Source organism: Esox lucius, chromosome 23 (assembly GCF_011004845.1).
Source record: "Esox lucius isolate fEsoLuc1 chromosome 23, fEsoLuc1.pri, whole genome shotgun sequence".
NCBI lineage: Eukaryota > Metazoa > Chordata > Actinopteri > Esociformes > Esocidae > Esox > Esox lucius.
The window spans coordinates 23,298,941-23,321,019 of record NC_047591.1 but is presented as its reverse complement, the minus strand read 5'-3'; the positions used below and the strand labels follow the sequence as shown (position 1 = coordinate 23,321,019).

The 22,079-nt window shown below is 44.7% G+C and overlaps 1 protein-coding gene across 2 annotated transcripts in view; it reads left to right on the top strand.

Moving 5' to 3' along the window:
• dcc (DCC netrin 1 receptor) overlaps positions 1-22,079 on the top strand; it is a 254,985-nt gene that overhangs the window by 205,274 nt on the left and 27,632 nt on the right. For both annotated transcript variants that reach the window (XM_029117184.2, XM_029117182.2), the window contains exons 19-24: positions 1,343-1,450; positions 1,979-2,173; positions 4,480-4,512; positions 11,282-11,347; positions 17,879-18,035; positions 20,740-20,972. In XM_029117184.2, the coding sequence (XP_028973017.1) occupies positions 1,343-1,450; positions 1,979-2,173; positions 4,480-4,512; positions 11,282-11,347; positions 17,879-18,035; positions 20,740-20,972 (792 nt within the window). The remainder of the gene's footprint in view (positions 1-1,342; positions 1,451-1,978; positions 2,174-4,479; positions 4,513-11,281; positions 11,348-17,878; positions 18,036-20,739; positions 20,973-22,079) is intronic.

The window sequence follows — 22,079 nt, the reverse complement described above, 5'->3', positions numbered from 1 at the left end:
ACTCCCTACCTAGTGCACTACATTGTACCAGAGCCCCAATTAGCACTGGTCCAAGCTAGTGTATTAGCAAAAAAGAGTGGTAATTGGAACGCACCCCATGCTAGCTTGTACGCGACCTCTTAGCTCTCTTTGTTAATTAAGAACAGCATGTTAATGACCTGATCTGGTCGGGATCACCAGCAGCTCTTAATCAGCTCTGTCGCCAGGCAGACTCCACCAGGGGGAATGTTCTCAAGCTCTGATAAACACTGACCCTTGTTCTCCCTCAGGTAATCTATCACAATTACCGAGAACAACACAGGAGTCCTGATGGCGGTTTGGTTTGGACGGTGTTTGCTGCTGATGTTGTTAGGTGACTACGGCGTGTCCCAAGTGGCATTCTAGAAACTACGGCTGTATAAGATTTCTAATATAGTTCACTGCTTTGGACGAGTTGGGAAATAGTGTAGCGTGTAGTGAATTGGATGCCATTTTGGATTCAGCTCATGGTTCCTGAGACTGGTTTGAACTATGTCCGTTAGTGATTGCTCGTCTCAGGGAGAAATAAGTCAAACACACAGAAACATGTGCTTGGTTTGATCTTAGACAAGACATGGTTAGTCGTTCACTGAATAGAAACAACTAAACGGTCCTGTTGTGCCACTTTAGAAGGAGTTTGATATTTAATCTAGCTGAACATGTAGTGTGGGTTTTCTGTCTTTCAATGTGTTTAGGAATTCCTTTAGATGGGGATTCCTTTTGTGAGGCCAACAATAGACTGTTTTTCTTGTTTCCTTTTCTTTTTGAGGATAGATTGTTGCAGTTCTTGAAACATCATGAAATATTTCCTGCATCATTTCTAATCCTTTTGTTTCAGCCCATTAGAGACCATCCAGTTTGTGTTGTGTGTCAGGGAAAAGAAACACCTAAGTGGAGTTCCAACATTCAGATTTTGCTATTTTTTACCCTGGAGTTAATGGTAGTTTATTTTTACCCCAGGATTATTGGTAGTGTAGTTTAACTCTTAAAATATTCACCTGGCACAGCCAGAAGATGACTGGTCACCCGTCTGAGCCTGTTTCCTCTCAGGTTTCTTCCTAAATTTCGGTCTTCTTAGGGAGTTTTTCTAATCATTGAAATTCAACACTATTGTTTGCTCCTTGGGGTTTCAGGCTGGGTGTTTTGTAAAAGCACTTTGTGACAACTGCTGATGTAAAAAGGGCTTTATAAATACATTAGATTGATTAATTAAGAACTGTTAGTGAGCGGTGGTGGAACCTTGGCCTCTGACCTCTACTTCTTCTCCCCTGATTTGTCAACATGTCTTGTTTCCTCTCTCTCTCCTCATCTGATTGGCTGACAGCTCCCAGCTCCTCCCCCAAAGACCTGACCGTCATCAGTCGAGAGGGAAGACCCAGAGCCATCCTCATCAGCTGGCAGCCCCCCATGGAGGCTAATGGACGAATCATGGGTGAGGACTGCCTTTTCTAGAGAGATGTTATCTTTTTAAAGCTAAATGTTTTGCTTTACTAGACGCCTGGACACTAAGCACTCCCATACCTTACCTCTTCTTCCCTTGACTCTCCCCTCCCCCCTCCCATTCCATTTTCTCTCTCCTAACCTCTCCTTACTCATTTCCATTTTCCTCCAGCCATTTCCATTTTCCATTTTTATCAGACAATCTTAGTTACAGGAGCAATTGTGGTTAAGTGCCTTGTTCAAGGGCACTAAGACAGATTTCTTTCTTCCATCTCCAGCCCTCATTTCTCCTCTTTTCATGTTGAATGTTAGTCTTTTCATGTTGTATGTTGGTCTCCATGTGTGATCCTGATGACTGCTAATGTTAACTAGGACTGCCGTTGTGCATCTGTGTTGTTTCTGTCCTCCGCCAGGCTACATCCTGTTCCCCAATGTGCTCATAGAATATCAGGTTATGGGGTAAATCAGTGTTATTCTGCTCTGCCAGGCTACATTATGTGCTGTTTTCCCGATTTACCAGGCTACATCCTTTACTACACGCTGGATAAAAACATGCCTATAGACGACTGGGTGATGGAGTCCATTAGTGGGGACCGTCTGACTCACCAGGTGATGGACCTCAACCTGGACACTGTCTACTACTTCAGGATACAGGCTAAGAACGCCAAAGGGGTTGGCCCCCTGTCCGACCCTATCCAGTTCAGGACTATTAAAGGTACGACAATTAGCCGCGGTGAACCGCCTGGCCCTGGTCTCAACATCCCTAAAGAAATGGGGGGGGGGGGGGGGGGGGGGGGGTTGGATTTTCTGTTGGCGTTGTGGGGCTGTGTGTCTCTTCAGACAGTCAGCTAACCCAACGTAATGCTGGGCTAACTCGGCAGATATGCCAGAATGGATGTATTTATAAGCAAACAACAAAAGAGTAAATTAAAAGGTTAAAGTGAGTTTGGAAGCCCAAGGGGGTTGGCCACAGCAGGAATTTAATTCTGTATTCTTGGCATCGCAAACCGTTGCTCCGCCCCCTTAGCCACCCAGACAACCTACATTTCACAAAGTCTCTTGTGGGTGGATTCCCTGGCATCTTTTAACAAGGATCAATTTACAATCTATCCACCGCTGTTGTTCCCAACTAGCCTCTGACATGATTTCCTTACACCCAGCATGCTCTGCTTCATGAAGCCCCAATTATATCCCCCTCCGCATTGATGACAAGAAGGCTTGTGGTTGGGTTTATGGCCCGGTAGCATTAGCATGTCGTTTGTCTTCATCACTGTAGGTCAATGTAAACGCGCTAACGCTGCGTCACCACTATAGGTCAAGAGAACCGAGCTAATGCTAATGCATCACTGTAGGTCACTGGAAACGTGCTAATTCATCACTTTAGGTCACTGGAAATGTGCTAATACTAATTCCTCACTGTAGGTCAAGGGAAATGAGCTAATGCAAAGTAGCATCTCCCTTCTAGGCTAGTCCTGTAGGAAATCATTAATTAAAGTGGCTCACTTCTAGAGCTGCAGGAAAATCATTAATTAAAGTGCTGTTTAGCATCTGTTGCAGACAGTGAACGGTAACGGATGTCTCAGCAAATCCTCTGGGGCTAGTTAAACATCCCTGGTATCCTAGGTCTGTGGTCACAAAACATCTCAGAGTAAGAGTACCTTTTATATGTAGATGAATGTGACTGTAGAATTCTATTTGGGGCCCTAATTCTGAAGCAACACCCCTATTTGGCGGTACTTGTTCCGTCTCTGCTCTGTGCGTCGCAATTACTGTTTCCATGGAAGAGAAGTTATGTCGCAGAGGTTTTATTATCCTTTGCTGTAACACTTATACACTGTTGGTGAACTGCCAGTCTGCTTTAATAGACCTAATTCCAGGTCACTTTGGCGCTTTGAGCCTTCTAGCTTCACTCCTGAGAGCCAGTCTTCAAATCAAATTGCATGTTAAAATGTTTTGTGGTAGTAGAAGGTAAATGCAGTTTGGTAGGTTTAACAATGTTGACCTGGTAGAAGCTAGCTGCACAGTGAGCTAGGCGCTGTGATCCAGACTGCAACAGTTTTGCTCCTGGTAATTGACTCGATCTGCTTTATCAGACAAATAGAATGAGGAAAGAGTATTTCACAAATGGCGCCCTATTCCCTACCGAGCCTCAGGTTTGTTTGTCAGTTCATCACAGAGCTGTGGCTGGACATCGCATTACTGGCATGTAGAAAGTAGTTTCTTTCTGAATTCTTCAGATGAGGTGTGGAGTGCAGTCGGTGCTGAATTCCATGAATACTGAGTATAGACAGGTAAGGGTCTCTGCAGTGGTCCCATGTGGCTCTGTTGTAATGGCGTGGCATTCCCAGGAACATGGTTGGAAATTTGAGACCTTAATAACATTTATGCACACACTTCTGAGAGTCGCTCGGAATAACGATGAGCTGTGGGGGGGTGGGGGGTTGCGGTAAAGGACTGAGTCGGCATATTGGGTTAGGGTCAGACTTTATCAGCATTTTGGGTTAGGGTCAGACTTTATCAGCATATTGGGTTAGAGTCAGACTGTGGCAGCATATTGGGTTGGAGTCAGACTGTGACAGCATATTGGGTTAGAGTCAGACTGTGTCAGCATATTGGGTTAGAGTCAGACTGTGTCAGCATATTGGGTTAGAGTCAGACTGTGTCAGCATATTGGGTTAGAGTCAGACTGTGGCAGCATATTGGGTTAGAGTCAGACTGTGGCAGCATATTGGGTTAGAGTCAGACTGTGTCAGCATATTGGGTTAGAGTCAGACTGTGTCAGCATATTGGGTTAGGGTTTGATTGAGAAGAACCTACTTGCTGATCTGAGGATGTCTAGGAGGCCACTACTTTTGTATTTTGAGAGGGAAGTTGTTATCCCAAATGCCACCTTAATTCCCTCTTTAGTGCACTACTTTTGACCAAAGGCCATGTAACCCTCTTAATCTCTGTGTCTCTTCATGTACTCCTGGGTGAACCTTAGCACTAATATTCTCTTTTGAATGTCTCTGCTTCTTTTAGTTGAACACCCAGACAAGATGGCCAATGATCAAGGTAAGCAGCCACACTCATAGACACACACACACACATACACAGACTCAAACACACACATACACAGACACACACCATGACTCCCGTTGTAACACTTAATCTTGATAATTTTGTTAGACTTGTAGCTGAGGAGGTTATCCCTCCAATTCCCCTCCCTACCAAACCCAGGGAAATCAGGCTTTATGTCTTCAGGGAGCAGCCATTATAGACCTAGCTATTTAATAAATGCTTTTAGCGCCATGAAAAGGGCATTTCAATCTCTATCTCTCCTTTCTCTCCCCACTCAGTCAAAATTAGAAACATAAAACAGACGTGGCAGTGCCTCATTCACCCATCCCTTCTCTCTCTTTTATGAATGACTTCTCCGAACGCTGATAATTCTCCTTTAGAAAATCTCAGGAAATAGGTTTTTTAAATGAACCCTTTGAGTGTTAAATTGTCTCACGAAGACGGGGGGGGTAAGGCGAGAGAAAAGGTGAAGAGGCATATTTTCTATTTTTAAATATGGTGGCTGGTGTTGAATGTCATAAAGGCATGCAATTGTTTCACTGTGCACGCGCCTGAAATTGCACCCCACTGCCTTTGTATATACACTAATTTCGAACAGAGCTCCAGCCTCTCATCAAAAGTAGTGTACACTACAAAGGGAGTAGGATTCCATTTGGAGGGGATCTTCTGTGTTGTCTTGTTGCTATGACGCTAATGAGAGAAATACTCTGGCTGGATTCATTAGGAGGATGAAAGGGAGAGGAACCTCCTCTATCTGTCTCACAGACACACACACACACTCCAACAGACAAACACACACCCGCAAACAGACACAGACACACACACCCACAGACAGACACACACTCGCAAACAGACGCACCCAACTCATCTCTGCAGCACGGTTTATAATTAGGTGTAGTCTGGCCCGGGGGTGTGAAGGTGACTAGAAGGTTTGATACTGTCCACCCTTGCTATCTTGCCAGGTGGGCTCTCGTCGCCACTGGAATGCCCTCCCTCCAATGCCTTTCGGGGGAAGAGTCAATGGCTTGTTCTTGACTCTCTGTTGCGCACTTGTGCAATTGGGCTGTTCTCTGCTGGCAATACTCTGCCCTCATTCAGGGTGGTTGCGGTTGGTGGGTGTCCCTTTGGTTGATGCCTGGCAATGTGGCTGAATTGATTTCCTGCCTGTTGGGCCCTGTCTAGGGCCTCCCCCAGGTAGGGCCACAGTGTCGCCTGACCCCCCCGTCTCAGTTCCAAGGTCTTATGTTGCTATACTATTGTGCTGGGGGATTGGGTCTTTTCTCCTTCCCCACTAAGTTCTCCTTCTCCACTATAAATCGTTGTTGATATGAGGAATGCATTTTCTGAATTTTCCCAGTCTCCTCCCGTTTTAAACTTTAGCAGGACATGAGGTCCTGGTCCACACCTGCGGAGTACCTGGTTTGGGGGGCCCATTGCTGTCCCTGTCCTTGTCCATCTGGTCATACTTCTAAATTTAAATTGACTCTGGATTTAGCCCAGATAAATGTATTAATTATTCCAAATGGACTCTTAATATCTCACCCGGCACAGCCAGAAGAGGACTGGTCATCCCTCTGAGCCTGGGTCCTCTCTAGGTTTCTTCCTAAAATTCAGCCTGCTTTTCCTAGCCACTGAAATTCAACACTAGTGTTGTTTGCTCCTTGGGGTTTAAGGCCGGGTGTCTCTGTAAAAGCATTTTGTGACAACTGCTGTTGTAAAAAGGGCTTTATAAATACATTTGATTGTATGATTGATTGACCCACAGACACACACATAAACACACACACATTGACACATACACACTCCCACAGACAAACACACACCCAGACACAGACACACACATAAACACACACACCTTGAAACACACACTCCCCCACAGAATAACACACACCCGCACACAGACACACCCAAGGACACACACATAAACACACACACATACACAAACTGTTTTAATTGACGTTTTGTTTGAGAGGAAAAAAGAGATTTCATTTGATTCACCATATGGAGTGGTCACATAGGTGTATAGGATATCTGTATTTACAGATAAGCAACTTCGAAAGGATTTTACCAGATTTCATTAAAGAAGGTTAGTCAGTAAAGATGTTCAAAAGAGAACACATACAATAAAAACAGAAATACTTGTTATAGCACTGCAACTGCACATTTCTTTCATAACGAGCAAATTTTGTTGGTTTATATAATGGATTTTAAAGCAGCTGTCACGAGTCCTCTCAATCAATCAGAGAACACAGCTGCCAGGGCCCCTCAAATGGCCGTCCCCGGGACGAATGATGGCATGTTTGACGGTGTGTTAGGTCGTGAAGTACAAACATGAAATAAGGGAGGGGAAGTGAGAAATAAATATCTCATGTTGGAAGGGTGAGCGCTCTGCAGAATGTCGACCAGCACTCTGGGGTTACATTATTTCCTTCAATTGCGTGAAGAACTATTGTTGGACATGGGCCTCATAAACACACATGCACATGTACCGTGGATATAAAAAGTCTACACACCACTGTGAAAATTCCAGGTTTTTGTGATGTAAAAGAATGAGACAAAGATAAATCATGTAAGAACTTTTTCCACTTTTAATGTGACCTATAACGTGAACAATTCCATTGAAAAACAAACTGAAATCTTCAAGAGAAAAAAAAAAAAAACTTACAATAACCTGTTTGCATAACTGTGCACACCCTCTCATAACTGGGGATGTGGCTGTGGTCAGAATCAACCAATCACATTCAAACTCATGTTAAATAGAAGTCATTACACACCTGCCATCATTTAAAGTGACTCTGATTAAAGTTCAGCTGTTCTAGTAGGATTTTCCTGACATTTTCTTAGTTGCATCTCAAATCAAAAGCCATGGTCCACAGAGAGTTTCCAAAGAATCAGAGGGAACTCATTGTTGAAAGATATCAATCAGGAGAAGGGAACAAAATAATTTCCAAAGCATTAGATATACCATGGAACACAGTGAAGACAGTCATCATCAAGTGGAGAAAATATGGCACAACAGAGACATTACCAAGAACTGGACATCCCTCCAAAATTGATGAAAAGCCTTACAAAGAAAAACATCCAAGCCCGGCTGAAAAAGTCCCTCAAAAGCACGTGGGGAAATGTGTTATGGTCTGATGAAACCAAGGTTGTACTTTTTGGCAATAATTCCAAAAGGTATGTTTGGCGCAAAAACCATCCTGCAGATCACCCAAAGAACACCATACTCACAGTGAAGCATTGTGGTGGCAGCATCATGCTTTGTTTTCTTCAGCTGGAACCGGGGCCTTAGTCAGGGGGGAGGGAATTATGAACAGTTCCAAATACCAGACAATTTTGTCACAAAACCTTCAGGTGTCCGTTCAAAAGCTGAAGATGAAGAGGAAGTTCCCAAACCCAAAGCACACATCCAAATCCACAAAAGCATGGCTTCACCAGAAGAAGATTAACATTTGGAATGACCCATCCAGAGCCCAGACCTGAATCCAATTGAACATCTGTGGGGTGATCTGAAGAGGTCTGTGCACAGGAGATGTCATCTGACAGATTTGGAGTGCTTTTGCAAAGAAGAGTGGCAAATATTGCCATGTCACGATGTGCCATGCTAATAGACTCTAACCCAAAAATACTGAGTGCTGTAATAAAATCAAAAGGTGCTGCAACAAAGTATTAGTTTAAGGGTGTGCACACTTATCCAACCAGGTTATTGTTTTTTTATTTTTTCCCCTCAAAGATTTCAGTTAGTTTTTCAATTGAATTGTTCACATTATAGATCACATTAAAGGTGGGAAAGGTTCTGACATGATTTATCTTTGTCTCATTCTTTTACATCACAAGAACCTGGCATTTTAACAGGGGTGTGTAGACTTTTTATATCCACTGTACTTGTATCTACACACACACTTTTTTCACATAGACACAAAAAAAAAAAACACACACACCACACACTCTCTCACTCATACATGCACAGCGTATAAATCTTGCTAAACGGCACCAGGGGAAGCCACAATGTAAGCCCTGGCCAAAGATTGATGTGCGGGGCATTTTCTCAACCCCCTGGCACAGTGGTGGTTCTCCCCCATCCTCGCTCGTTACCGAAGAACAGAACGGTTGGCCCTCAGCCCCTCCTCCTCCCATATGACCCAATGAGTCTGTCGTCTACACAGGGGAATGGGTTAGTAGGTAGGGGGCGGGGCAGGGGGTCTAGCGTTTAGAGCATATGACCAGTAACCGACAGGTTGATAGATCGAATCTCTCGGCTGTCAGGCTGAAACCTGTGGTTCTGTCCCCGAGCAGTTTAGGTTCAATAGTTCCAGTGAAAATGGGCTGGATAAAACACGGAAACAAATATGCAAATGAAAAGTGTAGTGTCTGTCGGTGTGTTGTCTGTAGTCATAGTGTCTGTCAGTGTAGTGTCTGTAGTCGTAATGTCTGTCAGTGTAGTGTCTTTAGTCGTAGTGTCTGTTGATGTAGTGTCTGTCTATGTATTGTCTGTTGGTGTAGTGGCTGTCGTTGTAGTGTCTGTCATTGTAGTGTCTGTAGTCGTAGTGTCTGTTGCTGTAGTGTCTGTAATCGTAGTGTCTGTTGGTGTAGTGTCTGTCGTTGTAGTGTCTGTAATCGTAGTGTCTGTTGGTGTAGTGTCTGTAGTCGTAGTGTCTGTCGTTGTAGTGTCTGTCGTTGTAGTGTCTGTAGTGGTAGTGTCTGTTGGTGTAGTGTAGGTCATTGTAGTGTCTGTTGGTGTAGTGTCTGTCATTGTAGTGTCAGTAATCGTAGTGTTTGTTGGTGTAGTGTCTGTCTGTGTAGTGTCTGTAGTCATAGTGGATATTAGGGAAACACTCTCTTTATAGAGCAGCGGTGTAAAGAATCAATGTCAGTGGGTTCAACAGACCCTGACAGCACAGTCAGTTGTAAAAATGTGTCGATAACACACTGCTAGCCTGATATGATAGCATCATTAAGGTAGTTAGGCCAAAGACACTTCCTCTCATCTACTAATGGTTTGTTTTGATCTAGAAGTTGTGGCACTTTTCCCCAAAATAAATTGTCATTCAAAACACACAGTTTCAGCACTGAAAATGAAATCAATGAAATATCATGTAGGAGTGAATATTTCAGACAGTTTTATCATAGTCCAGTCTCAGAGTGTTCTTCTAGTTGAAACAGTGAAACAAGAAGACAATAGAACCAGGGAAGGGTAGGCTGAGGAGCGCAGGATGTGATTCAGCCCAGCTTCAGCAACAAAGCAATACCCCCCGGGTCATCGGCTGAATCCCAACCCTGTTCCTTCACAATACAGCCCCACTGGGCTCCCAGCAACACATGGTGCATGGGATGGTAAATAGGCTGCCATTTGGGACACACCGATTGACTGTCCCCTGAAGCACAATAGCTCTGGAGGAGTCAATTTGGCCCCTGCTGGCCCCTGTAATTTACACCGCATTCGAATGGTGGTATTCATGGAGAGAAAGTTTCTCTGCTGGCCCCTTCTGCACCTTCCTTCCAGACCAGTCCACAACAGAACGATATGTCAGTCCACAACAGAACGATATGTCAGTCCACGACAGAACGATATGTCAGTCCACGACAGAACGATATGTCAGTCCACAACAGAACGATATGTCAGTCCACAACAGAACGATATGTCAGTCCACGACAGAACGATATGTCAGTCCACAACAGAACGATATGTCAGTCCACAACAGAACGATATGTCAGTCCACAACAGAACGATATGTCAGTCCACAACAGAACGATATGTCAGTCCACGACAGCAGTACTTGGTGGGATTGATTGATTTTCTTTTCTTTTGCTGGGCAACTATTGGATATTGAGAAGTCACTTGGGAACCCTCATTGAGTCTGTCTGGGGCATTGGGATTGAAGAGGGGGGGTTTAGGGTGGAGAGAGGGCTTCCCACAGGAGCTACATGTAGTGCAAAAAAACAAATGAAAATGTATGGGGTTATTACTTTTAGAGGGGGACAGATTAGGATTGTTCTGTCTATCTCTCTGTCTCTTTACATCAGTCCCCCTCTATTTGTATGTCAACATCTCTCTATTCTCTGATGGTGATGAGAAGACTGGCCCCAAATAACAAAGAAATTACTGACTGTTCAATACAGGACAATAGTCATAACACTGACTGACTGTACAATACAGGACAATAGTCATAAAACTGACTGACTGTGCAATACAGGACAATAGTCATAACACTGACTGACTGTACAATACAGGACAATAGTCATAAAACTGACTGACTGTACAATACAGAACAATAGTCATAAAACTGACTGACTGTACAATACAGGACAATAGTCATAAAACTGACTGACTGTACAATACAGGACAATAATCAAAACTGATTTTTCAAAACATTGCAAATGCACAATATTACAATATAGACACGTTTTTAGCAATAAGAAATAACAAATCTCTCCTTCCCTTTCTTTTTCTCTCACTCTCTCTCATCCCTCTCTGTCTCACTCTCTCTCCCTCCCTCTCTCTGTCTCACTCTCTCCCTCCCTCTCTTTCTCACTCTCTCCCTCCCTCTCTCTGTTTCATTCTCTCTCCATCCCTCTCTGTCTCACTCTCTCTCCGTCCCTCGCTCTGTCTCACTCTCTCTCATCCCTCTCTGTCTCAATCTCTCCCTCCCTCTCTCTTTCTCACTCTCTCTCCATCCCTCTCTCTGCATGCCTCCCTCTCTCCCTCCCTCTCTCTTTCTCACTCTCTCTCCCTCCTATCATTCTTTCTCTCTCTGCTCCGCAGGTCGCCATGGAGATGGAGGCTACTGGCCTTCTGACAATAATCTGATTGATAGGAGCAGTTTGAACGGTAAGCGCCTAAACAACCCATAATGCTTTGTTACCTGCCTTGTAAACCTGTTGTAGCTTTTTACTGACATGTTGAAATGTTTAAAATCAGAAGCTTTAATTTGAAATACTATTTCAACCCAGGGGCAGTGGCCCTGAATAGCAAAGTGGTAAAGTCACTACCTCACAGAACTGCTGCTGCTCTAGCTCCTCCCCATTGTCTGTCAGGATTGGTGTGGGGGGGTTACCTTGTTTCGCTCTAGCTCCTCCCCATAGTCTGTCAGGATTGGTGTGGGGGGGTTACCTTGTTTCGCTCTAGCTCCTCCCCATAGTCTGTCAGGATTGGTGTGGGGGGGGTTACCTTGTTTGGCACTAGCTCCTCCCCATAGTCTGTCAGGATTGGTGTGGGGGGGTTACCTTGTTTCGCACTAGCTCCTCCCCATAGTCTGTCAGGATTGGTGTGGGGGGGTTACCTTGTTTTGCACTAGCTCCTCCCCATATTCTGTCAGGATTGGTGTGGGGGGGTTACCTTGTTTGGCACTAGCTCCTCCCCATAGTCTGTCAAGATTGGTGTGGGGGGGTTACCTTGTTTCGCACTCGCTCCTCCCCGTAATGGATCAGGCACCCTCCTGCTCGGTCATGGTTGTTGGCTCCGTAAATGCGTTCTCTTTCACGTGCATAGATTCTGGTGAACACTGTGGTTGAACGAGCCATGTGATACGAAGCCCAAAGTCTCGGACAAGGCCAGACGAGAAAAATGGGATAAAGAAGTATCTAATAATAGTTATAACAATAAAGACTTCTCAGGCCTGGCTGTGCTTTATTAGGGATTAGCTGCTGTCTCTGGGGCGTGGGGATGCAACTTGAACAAGGTCAGCTTGAGGCTCCTGTCAGGAAACACATTGATACACAGAGTAGCAGCAGGGAGTGAGTGCGTAAATGTTTTCCACAGTACTGTCGGGTTGGAGGTCCACAGAGAAAGGCTGTGTCACGTAGACCTGTCCTCGTATACCTGAATATTCAAAACCAGCATGCTCTGGAGGGCCACATGGTTCTATTGAGGCTTTTGAGCCCACATAAGGTCCCTTGAAATAGTATGTGAATCCAGGCTGGTCTTATGATCAGACAGGAGCAGTGGGTTGAGCTCGGCAGATCCGGTCTAAGCCGCCTGCCTCCATCGCCCCAGCTTTGGTTCTCTCACTCGTTATTTCAGGGCTTCAGTTCTTCAAATCTGACTCTGTTGTTTTTGTCCCAAGATGGTATACATTAGCACAGGAGCTTAGCTTTCAACGCAGCCTTGAAAAATATGTAATTTTTCTGTCAGTTGTAGTTTTGCCAGTTTGAATCGATGACCATTTTATACAATGCCGTGGCTTCCTGAAGTCGCAGGGGTCTTGTGCAAAATTCATCTGGTTTACAACATGCAAACATTTGGTTTTAACCCCCCGAGAGTGACAACAACACATGGTGTTCTGATGGCAAGGGTTTAAAACAGCATGCTGTCCCATCATTACAGTTTAATCAGATTGTATTATACACCAATGGGAAGGATTTATCAGGATAGTGTGCATTCCAAATGGTTCCCCATTTCCTGCGTAGTGGCCAAGGGCATAAGTGCATTATATAGAAAACAGGGTGTGATTGGAGCTCTGGGAAGATGGCTACAGCTGGGGGGGGGGGCCTATAGAGTTGTTAATTTCACAACAGGGAGTCGTTTCCCTTTCTCTCCCTTCATGGACCTGTATTATTCACCAGGCTCAAACACACACACACACAAACACGCGTAAACACGCACACACACACACACACTCACTTAGCCATCAGAATGGGGACCCCAAACTTGCCTTAAAATGTCCTACTTTTACTAGACCTTACCTTGCCTTTTTCAAATTCCAGAAAAAGTCCCTGATTTAAAAATGTAAGTAAAATGTTTCTGATTTAAGTGTGAGATCATTTATGACCCCATTGCATATTTATGTGAGAATCACATAGACACACACATAAACACACACACACATATAAACACACACACACATATAAACACACACACGCACACACACATATAAACACACACACACATACATATAAACACACACACAGATAAACACGTGTAAAGACACACACAGATAAACACGCGTAAAGACACACACATTGATGGCTGGCTGTGGCGACGTCTCTGTGGGGAAATTGGCCAGTTAATTAAGGAGCAGTAGATAATCACAGGCTGTGGGTTTATGGAGGGGGGCTGACTGATAGATGAATAGAGGACTAGATGGAATTTGGAAAAGAGTGATGGAGAAAGGGTGGAGAGTGTAGAGGGAGGGATGACTGGTGGATGATGTTACAGAGGGAAGAATGGCTGGTGGATGAGGAAGTGATGAGAACTGTTTGATGGTATGGTGGGAGGGATGACTGCTGGATTTGGAAAGGAAGACTGGTATGGGGGAGGGACAGAAAGAGTAGTGCTTGAGGACGGATGAATATTGGATGATTGTAAGGAGGGAGGGAGGGAGGGAGGGATGACTGGTGAATGATGGTATGGCGGTAATGACAGGATGCCTAGTGCTTGAGGACGGATGAATATTGGAGGATTGTAAGGAGGGAAGGAGTGAGGGGTGACTGGTGGATGATGGTATGGAGTGAGCCAGGACTGTTGGATGAGGGTGGCACACCACACCTACACACTGTCACTGTTATGTGTGACGGTACCCGGGAGGGCTTCGGGGGTTTGGCGGGGCTCGTGGCAGACCGACAGCCTGCTCGCTGACCCGCCACAAGGCCTGCTGGGAGATATTAAGAAGAAGCCGTGTGGTTTCTGCCCATCCCCTGATTGGAGCAGATGGCTGAGCCGGTGAGCCTGTCACTTTCCAGCATGGCTGAGGTCAGAGGTCACTGGTGGATCAGGGACCTTGGTGTAGAATACCCTTTTCTCCAGGGTTAGGGACAGAGGAGGACTCCTAAATGGCTTCCTGTCCCCTCTGTAGTGCCCTTGGTGCGTAGTGGAGGAGGTAGCTGGACGTCCAGTCTGGTCATGACAACCTACTTAGAATGTCCTCAGGAGTCCTAAATACTAAAATATTCACAACATTTAATGGACACTTAATGGACTGGAGACGAGACTCAGATACTAGGAGTATAGATCAGAGGCTGTCAGACACACAGTCACGCTCCTGGTGAAATAATAGTTATTGTTGAAATGAAGTAAAATATATTGTTGAAACCCCTAGACCAGATAATTATCTACAAAAAATTTGAAAAAATATATAAATTCCCATAGAAGAAGTTAATGTGTTCTTGTTAAACCCAGGTAGTTTCCCCTCAGGTTTTACACAAGCTGTTCTGTCAAGCTTGGCCAGACTGGGACCACAACCAGCATACAGAAAGATACACTTTTATCAAAAAAGTCACATAACTCCAATGGTAATATCTGCACCACTTTTAACAATAACAAAATATACTGCTTAGAAGGAATCAAATAATGATGTGCCAATGTATGTTGTTGTATTTGTTGTATTTTTTTAATCTATGGCAGTTCATTCCAGAATAACTGCGACTGCATGGTCACAACAGCAGATCTTGGTTCCGTGAGGGTGTTCCCCTGTAGGCCCTACACAGAGAAGGCTAACAAACCAATTAAAACACAGTCCATGATTTGTGGTGTTGTTCAAAGATTACTCAGGTTATTTAGCCTTCAAATTGATACTTGTTTGTCCTATATTTGACTTGTAATTTAGATGAGTAAGCAAACATATTTTAGGCAGGGACTTTGTATGTTAGGCGTTAATTCAGCAGTGGCAGTGGAACACCGTTAGCTTGGCCGTCTTCGGCAGGCTTCCACCGAGGTCTTTGCAGAATATAGCTGCACCCCACTCATTGACGGGACTCCGTGCCAAACAGACCTTTGGCACATGACACTGTGTCCTGGGAAAGACTGCTAGCCAAAGACTCTGGTAACCACACTTGCAATTAGAGAATAAGATTGAGCCCTGGAACAAATTTATGCAGAATTGAACTTGTTGAATTACAACTCTTCCAGTTGATATTAACGTCATAAGAATGAGTCTCTTCTTGGCGTTTAGGCAGACAGACAGTTTACCTTCCTTTTTGGTGTTTAGGCAGACAGACAGTTTACCTTCCTTCTTGGTGTTTAGGCAAGACAGTTAACCTTCCTTCTTGGTGTTTAGGCAAGACAGACAGTTTACCCTCCATTTTGGTGTTTCAGCTTGACAGTTTAACCTTTATGTGACAAAAAAGAATTGAAAGCATATGGAGCTGTCCTTATTTTTCTGTGACCAGCGATCAGCGTCTCGCCACCTATTATATTCCCAGTCCACCGCGTTGCTGTAGAGAACATCCCGGTAATGGAGTCCGGGAGGAGTGTCAGTATATCTGTCATTTCACTGAGACGTGTGATGCTGAAACTGAGAGAAGGGACAGATTGAATTGATGACACTCTCCATCAGCCATTACCGTGACCTTGGACAGGGGAGCGTGGTGGGAGTGTGGAGTTTCTGTGTGTGATGCGGAGAAAGCAGGACTCTGTGTTTGCATGGGTATGTGTTATGTGTGCGTGTGTGAGTGTGTGTGTGTGTGTGTCGCGGAGTAGCAGGAGTGTGAGTGTGTGTGTGAACAAGACAGAAGTAGGAGTGAGGCGTAGTGAATCCATCCCTCACACTTAGCCCCCGTAAACATGAATGGAGAAAACACACAATACCCCTCAGCAGTAACACACACACACACACACACACACACACCAACCCCACACAGCTGAACAGCCGTGGAAATGTGCATAACTCTCCATTTTTCTCTCATTGCCTTGTATTCAGTGTTTTCCTCAGGCCATTTTGAAACGGTGTGCTTCCAACTGAAACGGGCACACATGCTGCTGAGCTGCTGGTGGGATCCAACCCAACCACCTCCAACATCAGCAGACTGTCTGTTCCGCTGCACCATAAATTAACTCATTAACTCAGGGTGTTGTGCAGCGTCAGACCAGGCAGGAGAAACGCCCCCTGTCTGACTGGACTGGACCTATCAGGGGCACTCGTACGTAGGAGATATGTTACCGCTTGGGACGCGACATCAGACAACCCCGGCTGGGAGATGCCACCATCACCCCGGCGACCGGGTCACATTTGTGTCCATGCCTGGTCCCGTTTTAGCCGCTCAGGCTGCTCAAATCCCTGCACAGTTGCGCCGTGTGTTTTCAGTGTTGTTTGCGCGCAGGTGGGGCGGCGGTCAGGTCAGCCCCGTTGTGTGAGGAACGTGTTTATGGCGTGTTAATGGCGTGTTAATGGCGTGTTAATGGCGTGTTAATGGCGTGTTAATGGTGACAGGGGAAGTGACCAAGGCTTATGGTAAACCAAGTGGCAGCAAACTGCCATTTTCCACCAAAACGGAGCATGATGCAATCAACGAGTAACAGGTCTACTTGTTTTTGCCGGTTCCATTTCCTGTATAGTATGATTTAGTCCCATGCCTCTCACTGTCATCGAGGCCAACTTCCTGGGTGGTCCACCTGACCTGTTGAATACACCCTTTACAGGAAGAGTGTGTCAGTGATTGGTGTTCAGGGTTGACTGCATTTTACCATTGGCATTCAGTTAGAACACAACTAGCATTTTACCATTAGCATATTAGGATTCAGATTAGCATTATACAGTACCCGTAGCAATAGCATTTTCATACCGTCTTCCGCAGACACAAGCTAGTCTTTGCTTAATTAGCAATTGCCAAGCTGTTTTCAATGAAGTCCCGTTTTAAGTTTCTTTCATATTCTTTCTGTTATTCAAATAACAACCAAGGAGTCGCCCTGACACTGTTTGTTGTCTCTTTTTAATAAGGTAAAGTAGCTATGCGAAACGATTTCTCTGGGAGTGAGTGAAAGCAGTTCTGGCAGAAAGATAAGAGCGGTTCTAACCTATTAGGTGGCTCTCTGATCAGGTTGTTCCTAGGGGATCTTCAGCTCTGCTCTGGAACAGTCAGAACGCTGGCATGTTGCCTTTCATCCCAGTGAAACAATGTCTTTGGGGAACAATAGATACAGACAATAATTGATAGGGGAGAAATGCCTGAATCTCAATGGCTTGTTTTGTTAAATATGAGAAACTCATTAGCCAGTCTTTATGCATTGCTTGGAGATTATATAACTCCATAGTTGTGATCCTAAAATGTGTATACCTCATTACATGAACTCTATGCAAGCAGCATTTTGTCAGTGTTGAATTAAACCCTTTTCTTCCAAACTCAATATTCTGGCATATTAATAAATACCATAGACAATTTTGACATTTCTGAAATTATTCAACATGTTATTAGTCCTGAAAGCATAATAGGTTCAGAGCAAAAATTCAATAACAAAACAAAAACAGACAAATATTGAGTTTTTCCTCAAAGAGTGTCAATATCAGAATACTTTTCACGTGTGCTTCTAATTTACATGTGTGTTTCCAGGGTGGACAGTTGCCCTGCTTCCGTAGCATTGTGTAATTCCCAATGTCACATTCCGCATTGTGGTCTGAAGGTCCTTTTCCCTTCTCATGTTCTACCTCAGACATCGGACAGATGCGTCCTCCTCACGGCAGTGTGACACCCCAGAAGAACAGCAACCTCCTGGTCATCATTGTCGTCTCCGTGGGAGCTATCACCGTGGTAGTGGTCGTCATAGTAGCGCTCATTTGCACCCGGCGCTCCACCGCACAACAGAGGAAGTAAGCTGTTCTCCCTTTGCCCCTCCTAGTCTTCCATTTGTGCCTTTCTTATTACTCAGGTTTTCCCTATTTTATGGGTGAACATGAGGGTTGAACTGTTTCCGGTCCTCCCAGGGGATCTGGTTTAACTGTGTTTTGTTTTATTTGTTAAACAGTCCCAATACAGAATATTATGGTATTAATGAGCCCAAATATAAAGCAAGTGCAGAACTAAAAACGGAGACATTAAACTGAGATAGAAATATTTATTAATCATGCAAAATCATTGTGCTCATATTTGCTTTTGCCAGAAGTTATTCCTCACACTTCCAGGTTACGATGGATGTGGCTCTGTGATGATACCATGCATGGGAAAGTAAGAAGCGTTTCATGGTCGCCAGACATCCTTAACAGCATTTTTTCCTCATTTTATAGTAGATGAACAAGGTAATACTGTACACTGTTAGTAGATGAACAGGTTAATACTGTACACTCTGTTAGTAGATGAAGAGTTTAATACTGTACACTGTTAGTAGATGAACAGGTTAATACTGTACACTCTGTTAGTAGATGAAGAGTTTAATACTGTACACTCTGTTAGTAGATGAACAGGTTAATACTGTACACTCTGTTAGTAGATGAACAGGTTAATACTGTACACTCTGTTAGTAGATGAAGAGTTTAATACTGTACACTGTTAGTAGATGAACAGGTTAATACTGTACACTCTGTTAGTAGATGAACAGGTTAATACTGTACACTCTGTTAGTAGATGAACAGGTTAATACTGTACACTCTGTTAGTAGATGAACAGGTTAATACTGTACACTCTGTTAGTAGATGAACAGGTTAATACTGTACACTCTGTTAGTAGATGAAGAGTTTAATACTGTACACTGTTAGTAGATGAACAGGTTAAGACTGTACAGTCTGAGTAGATGAACAAAGTGTTCTCTCTTCTCCTTCAGGCTATGGGACCGTTCTGTTAACACGTTTTATTCATCCGGCATTCTGTTTGATATCTGTTCCGTCATTCTGGGTCCTCTCAGTGAGTCAGAGACACAGGAGGACTACTGACAATCCTATTAGTCAGGACATAATTAGACTTTATTAATTAGCTTGTTTTAACACGTTGCGGAAGTGAGGCCTACCAAGTCAGAGAGTGTGTGTGTGTGTGTGTGTGTGTGTGCGTGTGTGCGTGTGTGTGCATGTGCGTGCGTGTGTGTGCGTGTGTGTCTGTGTGAGTATGCATGCATTTTTTAAATGTAGGCAAGGTTGGTATTGGATATGGCAGAGTCATGGCCCGACATATCCAGTATCTTTCTTCGTCCAGAGAGCTGCCCTGTTCTCCAGGGAGAGCTAGGGTCCCTTCTGACAGGATTAGGACACACTGACCTGTAAAACACACACACACACACACACATAGTGTTGGACTCAATAAAGTCCTGACTCATACTGTCATTTCCCTACAGGACAAGTGTTCTCTGGGCTCTCCACTTGTTTTGTCAACATAGGCTCAATGCATGAGTCCTAAATGAAACCATTTTCTCTACCTAGTGCACTACCTACTGACTAGTGTGCAATTTGGAACGCAATCATTCCTTGGTAAGACCTAAAGAAGGACACACAAATACATCCACACACACCTGGAACAGATACAGATGCTTCTGTAATTAGAAGGAAGAGATGGTCACGTAGGTGAAACACTTGCACTTGCATTCTATAGGAGTGTATGTGTTGTGTCTGTGTGTGTTTGTTGAGTGTGTGTGTTCTGTATTTGCGTGTGTGTGCTGTGTGTGTTTGCGTGTGTGTGCTGTGGAGGAGGGGCTGGAGATGAAGGAGGGGCTGGGGATGGAGGAGGGGCTGGGGAAGGAGGAGGGGCCAGAGATTGAGGAGGGGCTGGGGATGGAGGAGGGGCTGGAGTTGAAGGAGGGGATAGAGATGGAACAGGAGATAGAGATGGAGGAGGGGCTGGAGATGGACAGAATTAAAGGGAGAGACAGAAGAAGGAGAGAAAGAAAGACAAGTAGAGGAAGAACTGAAGGGGGAAAGATGGAGGACAGAACCTCAGAGAGACAAAGTTCTCCTCATTAGCATCACTGCAGAAAACACACTCATACTGCGCACACAGACCCACATAGACTGGAAGCGCAAACATGACCCTGTTAACAATCAAGAGAAATGGTTGCGCTCTAAACTAGTGGAGGAATTACTGCCGCAGCAGAACTGGTCTGACACAATTTAATTCTGCCTGTGTGTGTGTGTGTGGGGTTCTGTCTGTGTGTGTGTGGGGGGGGGGGGTTCTGTCTGTGTGTGTGGGGGGGGGGTTCTGTCTGTGTGTGTGTGTGTGTGTGGGATTCTGTCTGTGTGTGTGGGGTTCTGTCTGTGGGTGTGTGTGTGGGGTTCCGTCAATGTGTGTGTGGGGTGGGGTTCCGTCTGTGTGAGCTTGTCTATGAAATGGAACAATAAATAGAGAAACTACAAGCGATGAGATAAGAAACATCCTCGTCATCACAATCTCCTCTAGCTGCTCTTTGATTTAGTCTCTCACAATCTCCCTTTCTCAGACAACATGCTGCATCGCTGGCCTCTTCCTTAATCCTCATCTTTCACTCTGTCTCTTTGTCTCCCTCTTTCTCTGTCTTTTCTTTCTGGCTATCTCTCTCTGTCTGTGTCTCTCTCTATTTGCTTTTCTCTCTGACGCTGTCCTCTTCTCTGTCTTCAGGAAACGTGCCACCCACAGTGCCGGGAAGAGGAAAGGCAGTCAGAAGGACCTGAGACCTCCAGACCTGTGGATCCACCACGAGGAGATGGAGCTGAAGAACATGGAGAAGCCTGTGAGCGCCGCCCCATCTGGACACGATTCGCCCATCCAGGGTTCCATCCAGGAAATCAGGTCCCAGTCTGTCAGTCACAGCCAATCAGAGAGTCAGATGGGCAGCAAAAGCAGCCACTCAGGTGAGACTTCCTGGGTGGTCGTGATGGTAACAACAGGTACAGTGTTTTGGGGATATGTCCAAATAAATTCTAGCATAAACCTGAGGATCACTAAAAGGAAATGGGTCCACTTTTATCAACTTAGTCTCCTGACAGTGGTTCTTCGATGACCACATTTGTCTTTGAAAGTATGTCCATGAACTCCAGCAGCCACCATGTGAATGTCTGCCTGTAGACTGCCAGCCTTTCTAGAAAAGAACCTTTTGCTTTGCAGTTGCTGGCAAACTTAAAATAGATTGTTACAAACAGGTTTTTATCGTCCTGCAAGCTGTCAACATGAGCAGACACGTACAAACAAGTGCACGAAGCTGCCCTAGTTTCAGTTTGATTTTAACTTTTCATACCTTTCGTCAATATGTCTTTATTCTAGGGCATGAAATGTGTGAAAGGCTCAGGGTATGAGAATATCATGAATGAATAGTAATATTTCTCTCAGTATTTTAAATGACCTACTTTTTGTGAATTTTACAATGTAATCCTAGTGAAGAGATTGTAGGACTGGACCTGGAGTGTAGGAATGCCTGAACTTCAACAGTATACATCAGTATACTGTATACACAGATCAGCCATAACATTATGACCACTAACAGGTGGAGTGAATAACACTGATAATCTCGTCATCATGGCACCTGTCATTGGGTGGGATATATTAGGCAGCAAGTGAACATTCTGTCCTCAAAATTGATGTATTAGAACACAGGTGTCAAACCGGTTCCACGGAGGGCCGAGTGTCTGCAGGTTTTCGCTCTCACCTTGTACCTGATTGATTAATGAGTTCACTAATTGGTTAATTTCTACCCCCACCTGGTTGTTCAGGTCTGACCTGGGAACCAATTTAAAGGAAAACCCAAAGACCTGCAGACACTCGGCCCTCCGTGGAACCGGTTTGACACCCCTGTATTAGAAGCAGGAAAAAGGAGCAAGCGTAAGGATCTGAGCAAGTTTGACATGGGCCAAATTGGGATGGCTAGAAGACTGGGTCAAAACATCTCCAAAACTGCACAGCCCTTGTGGGGTGTTCCCGGTCTGCAGTGGTCAGTACCTATCCGAAGTGGTCCAATGAAAGGA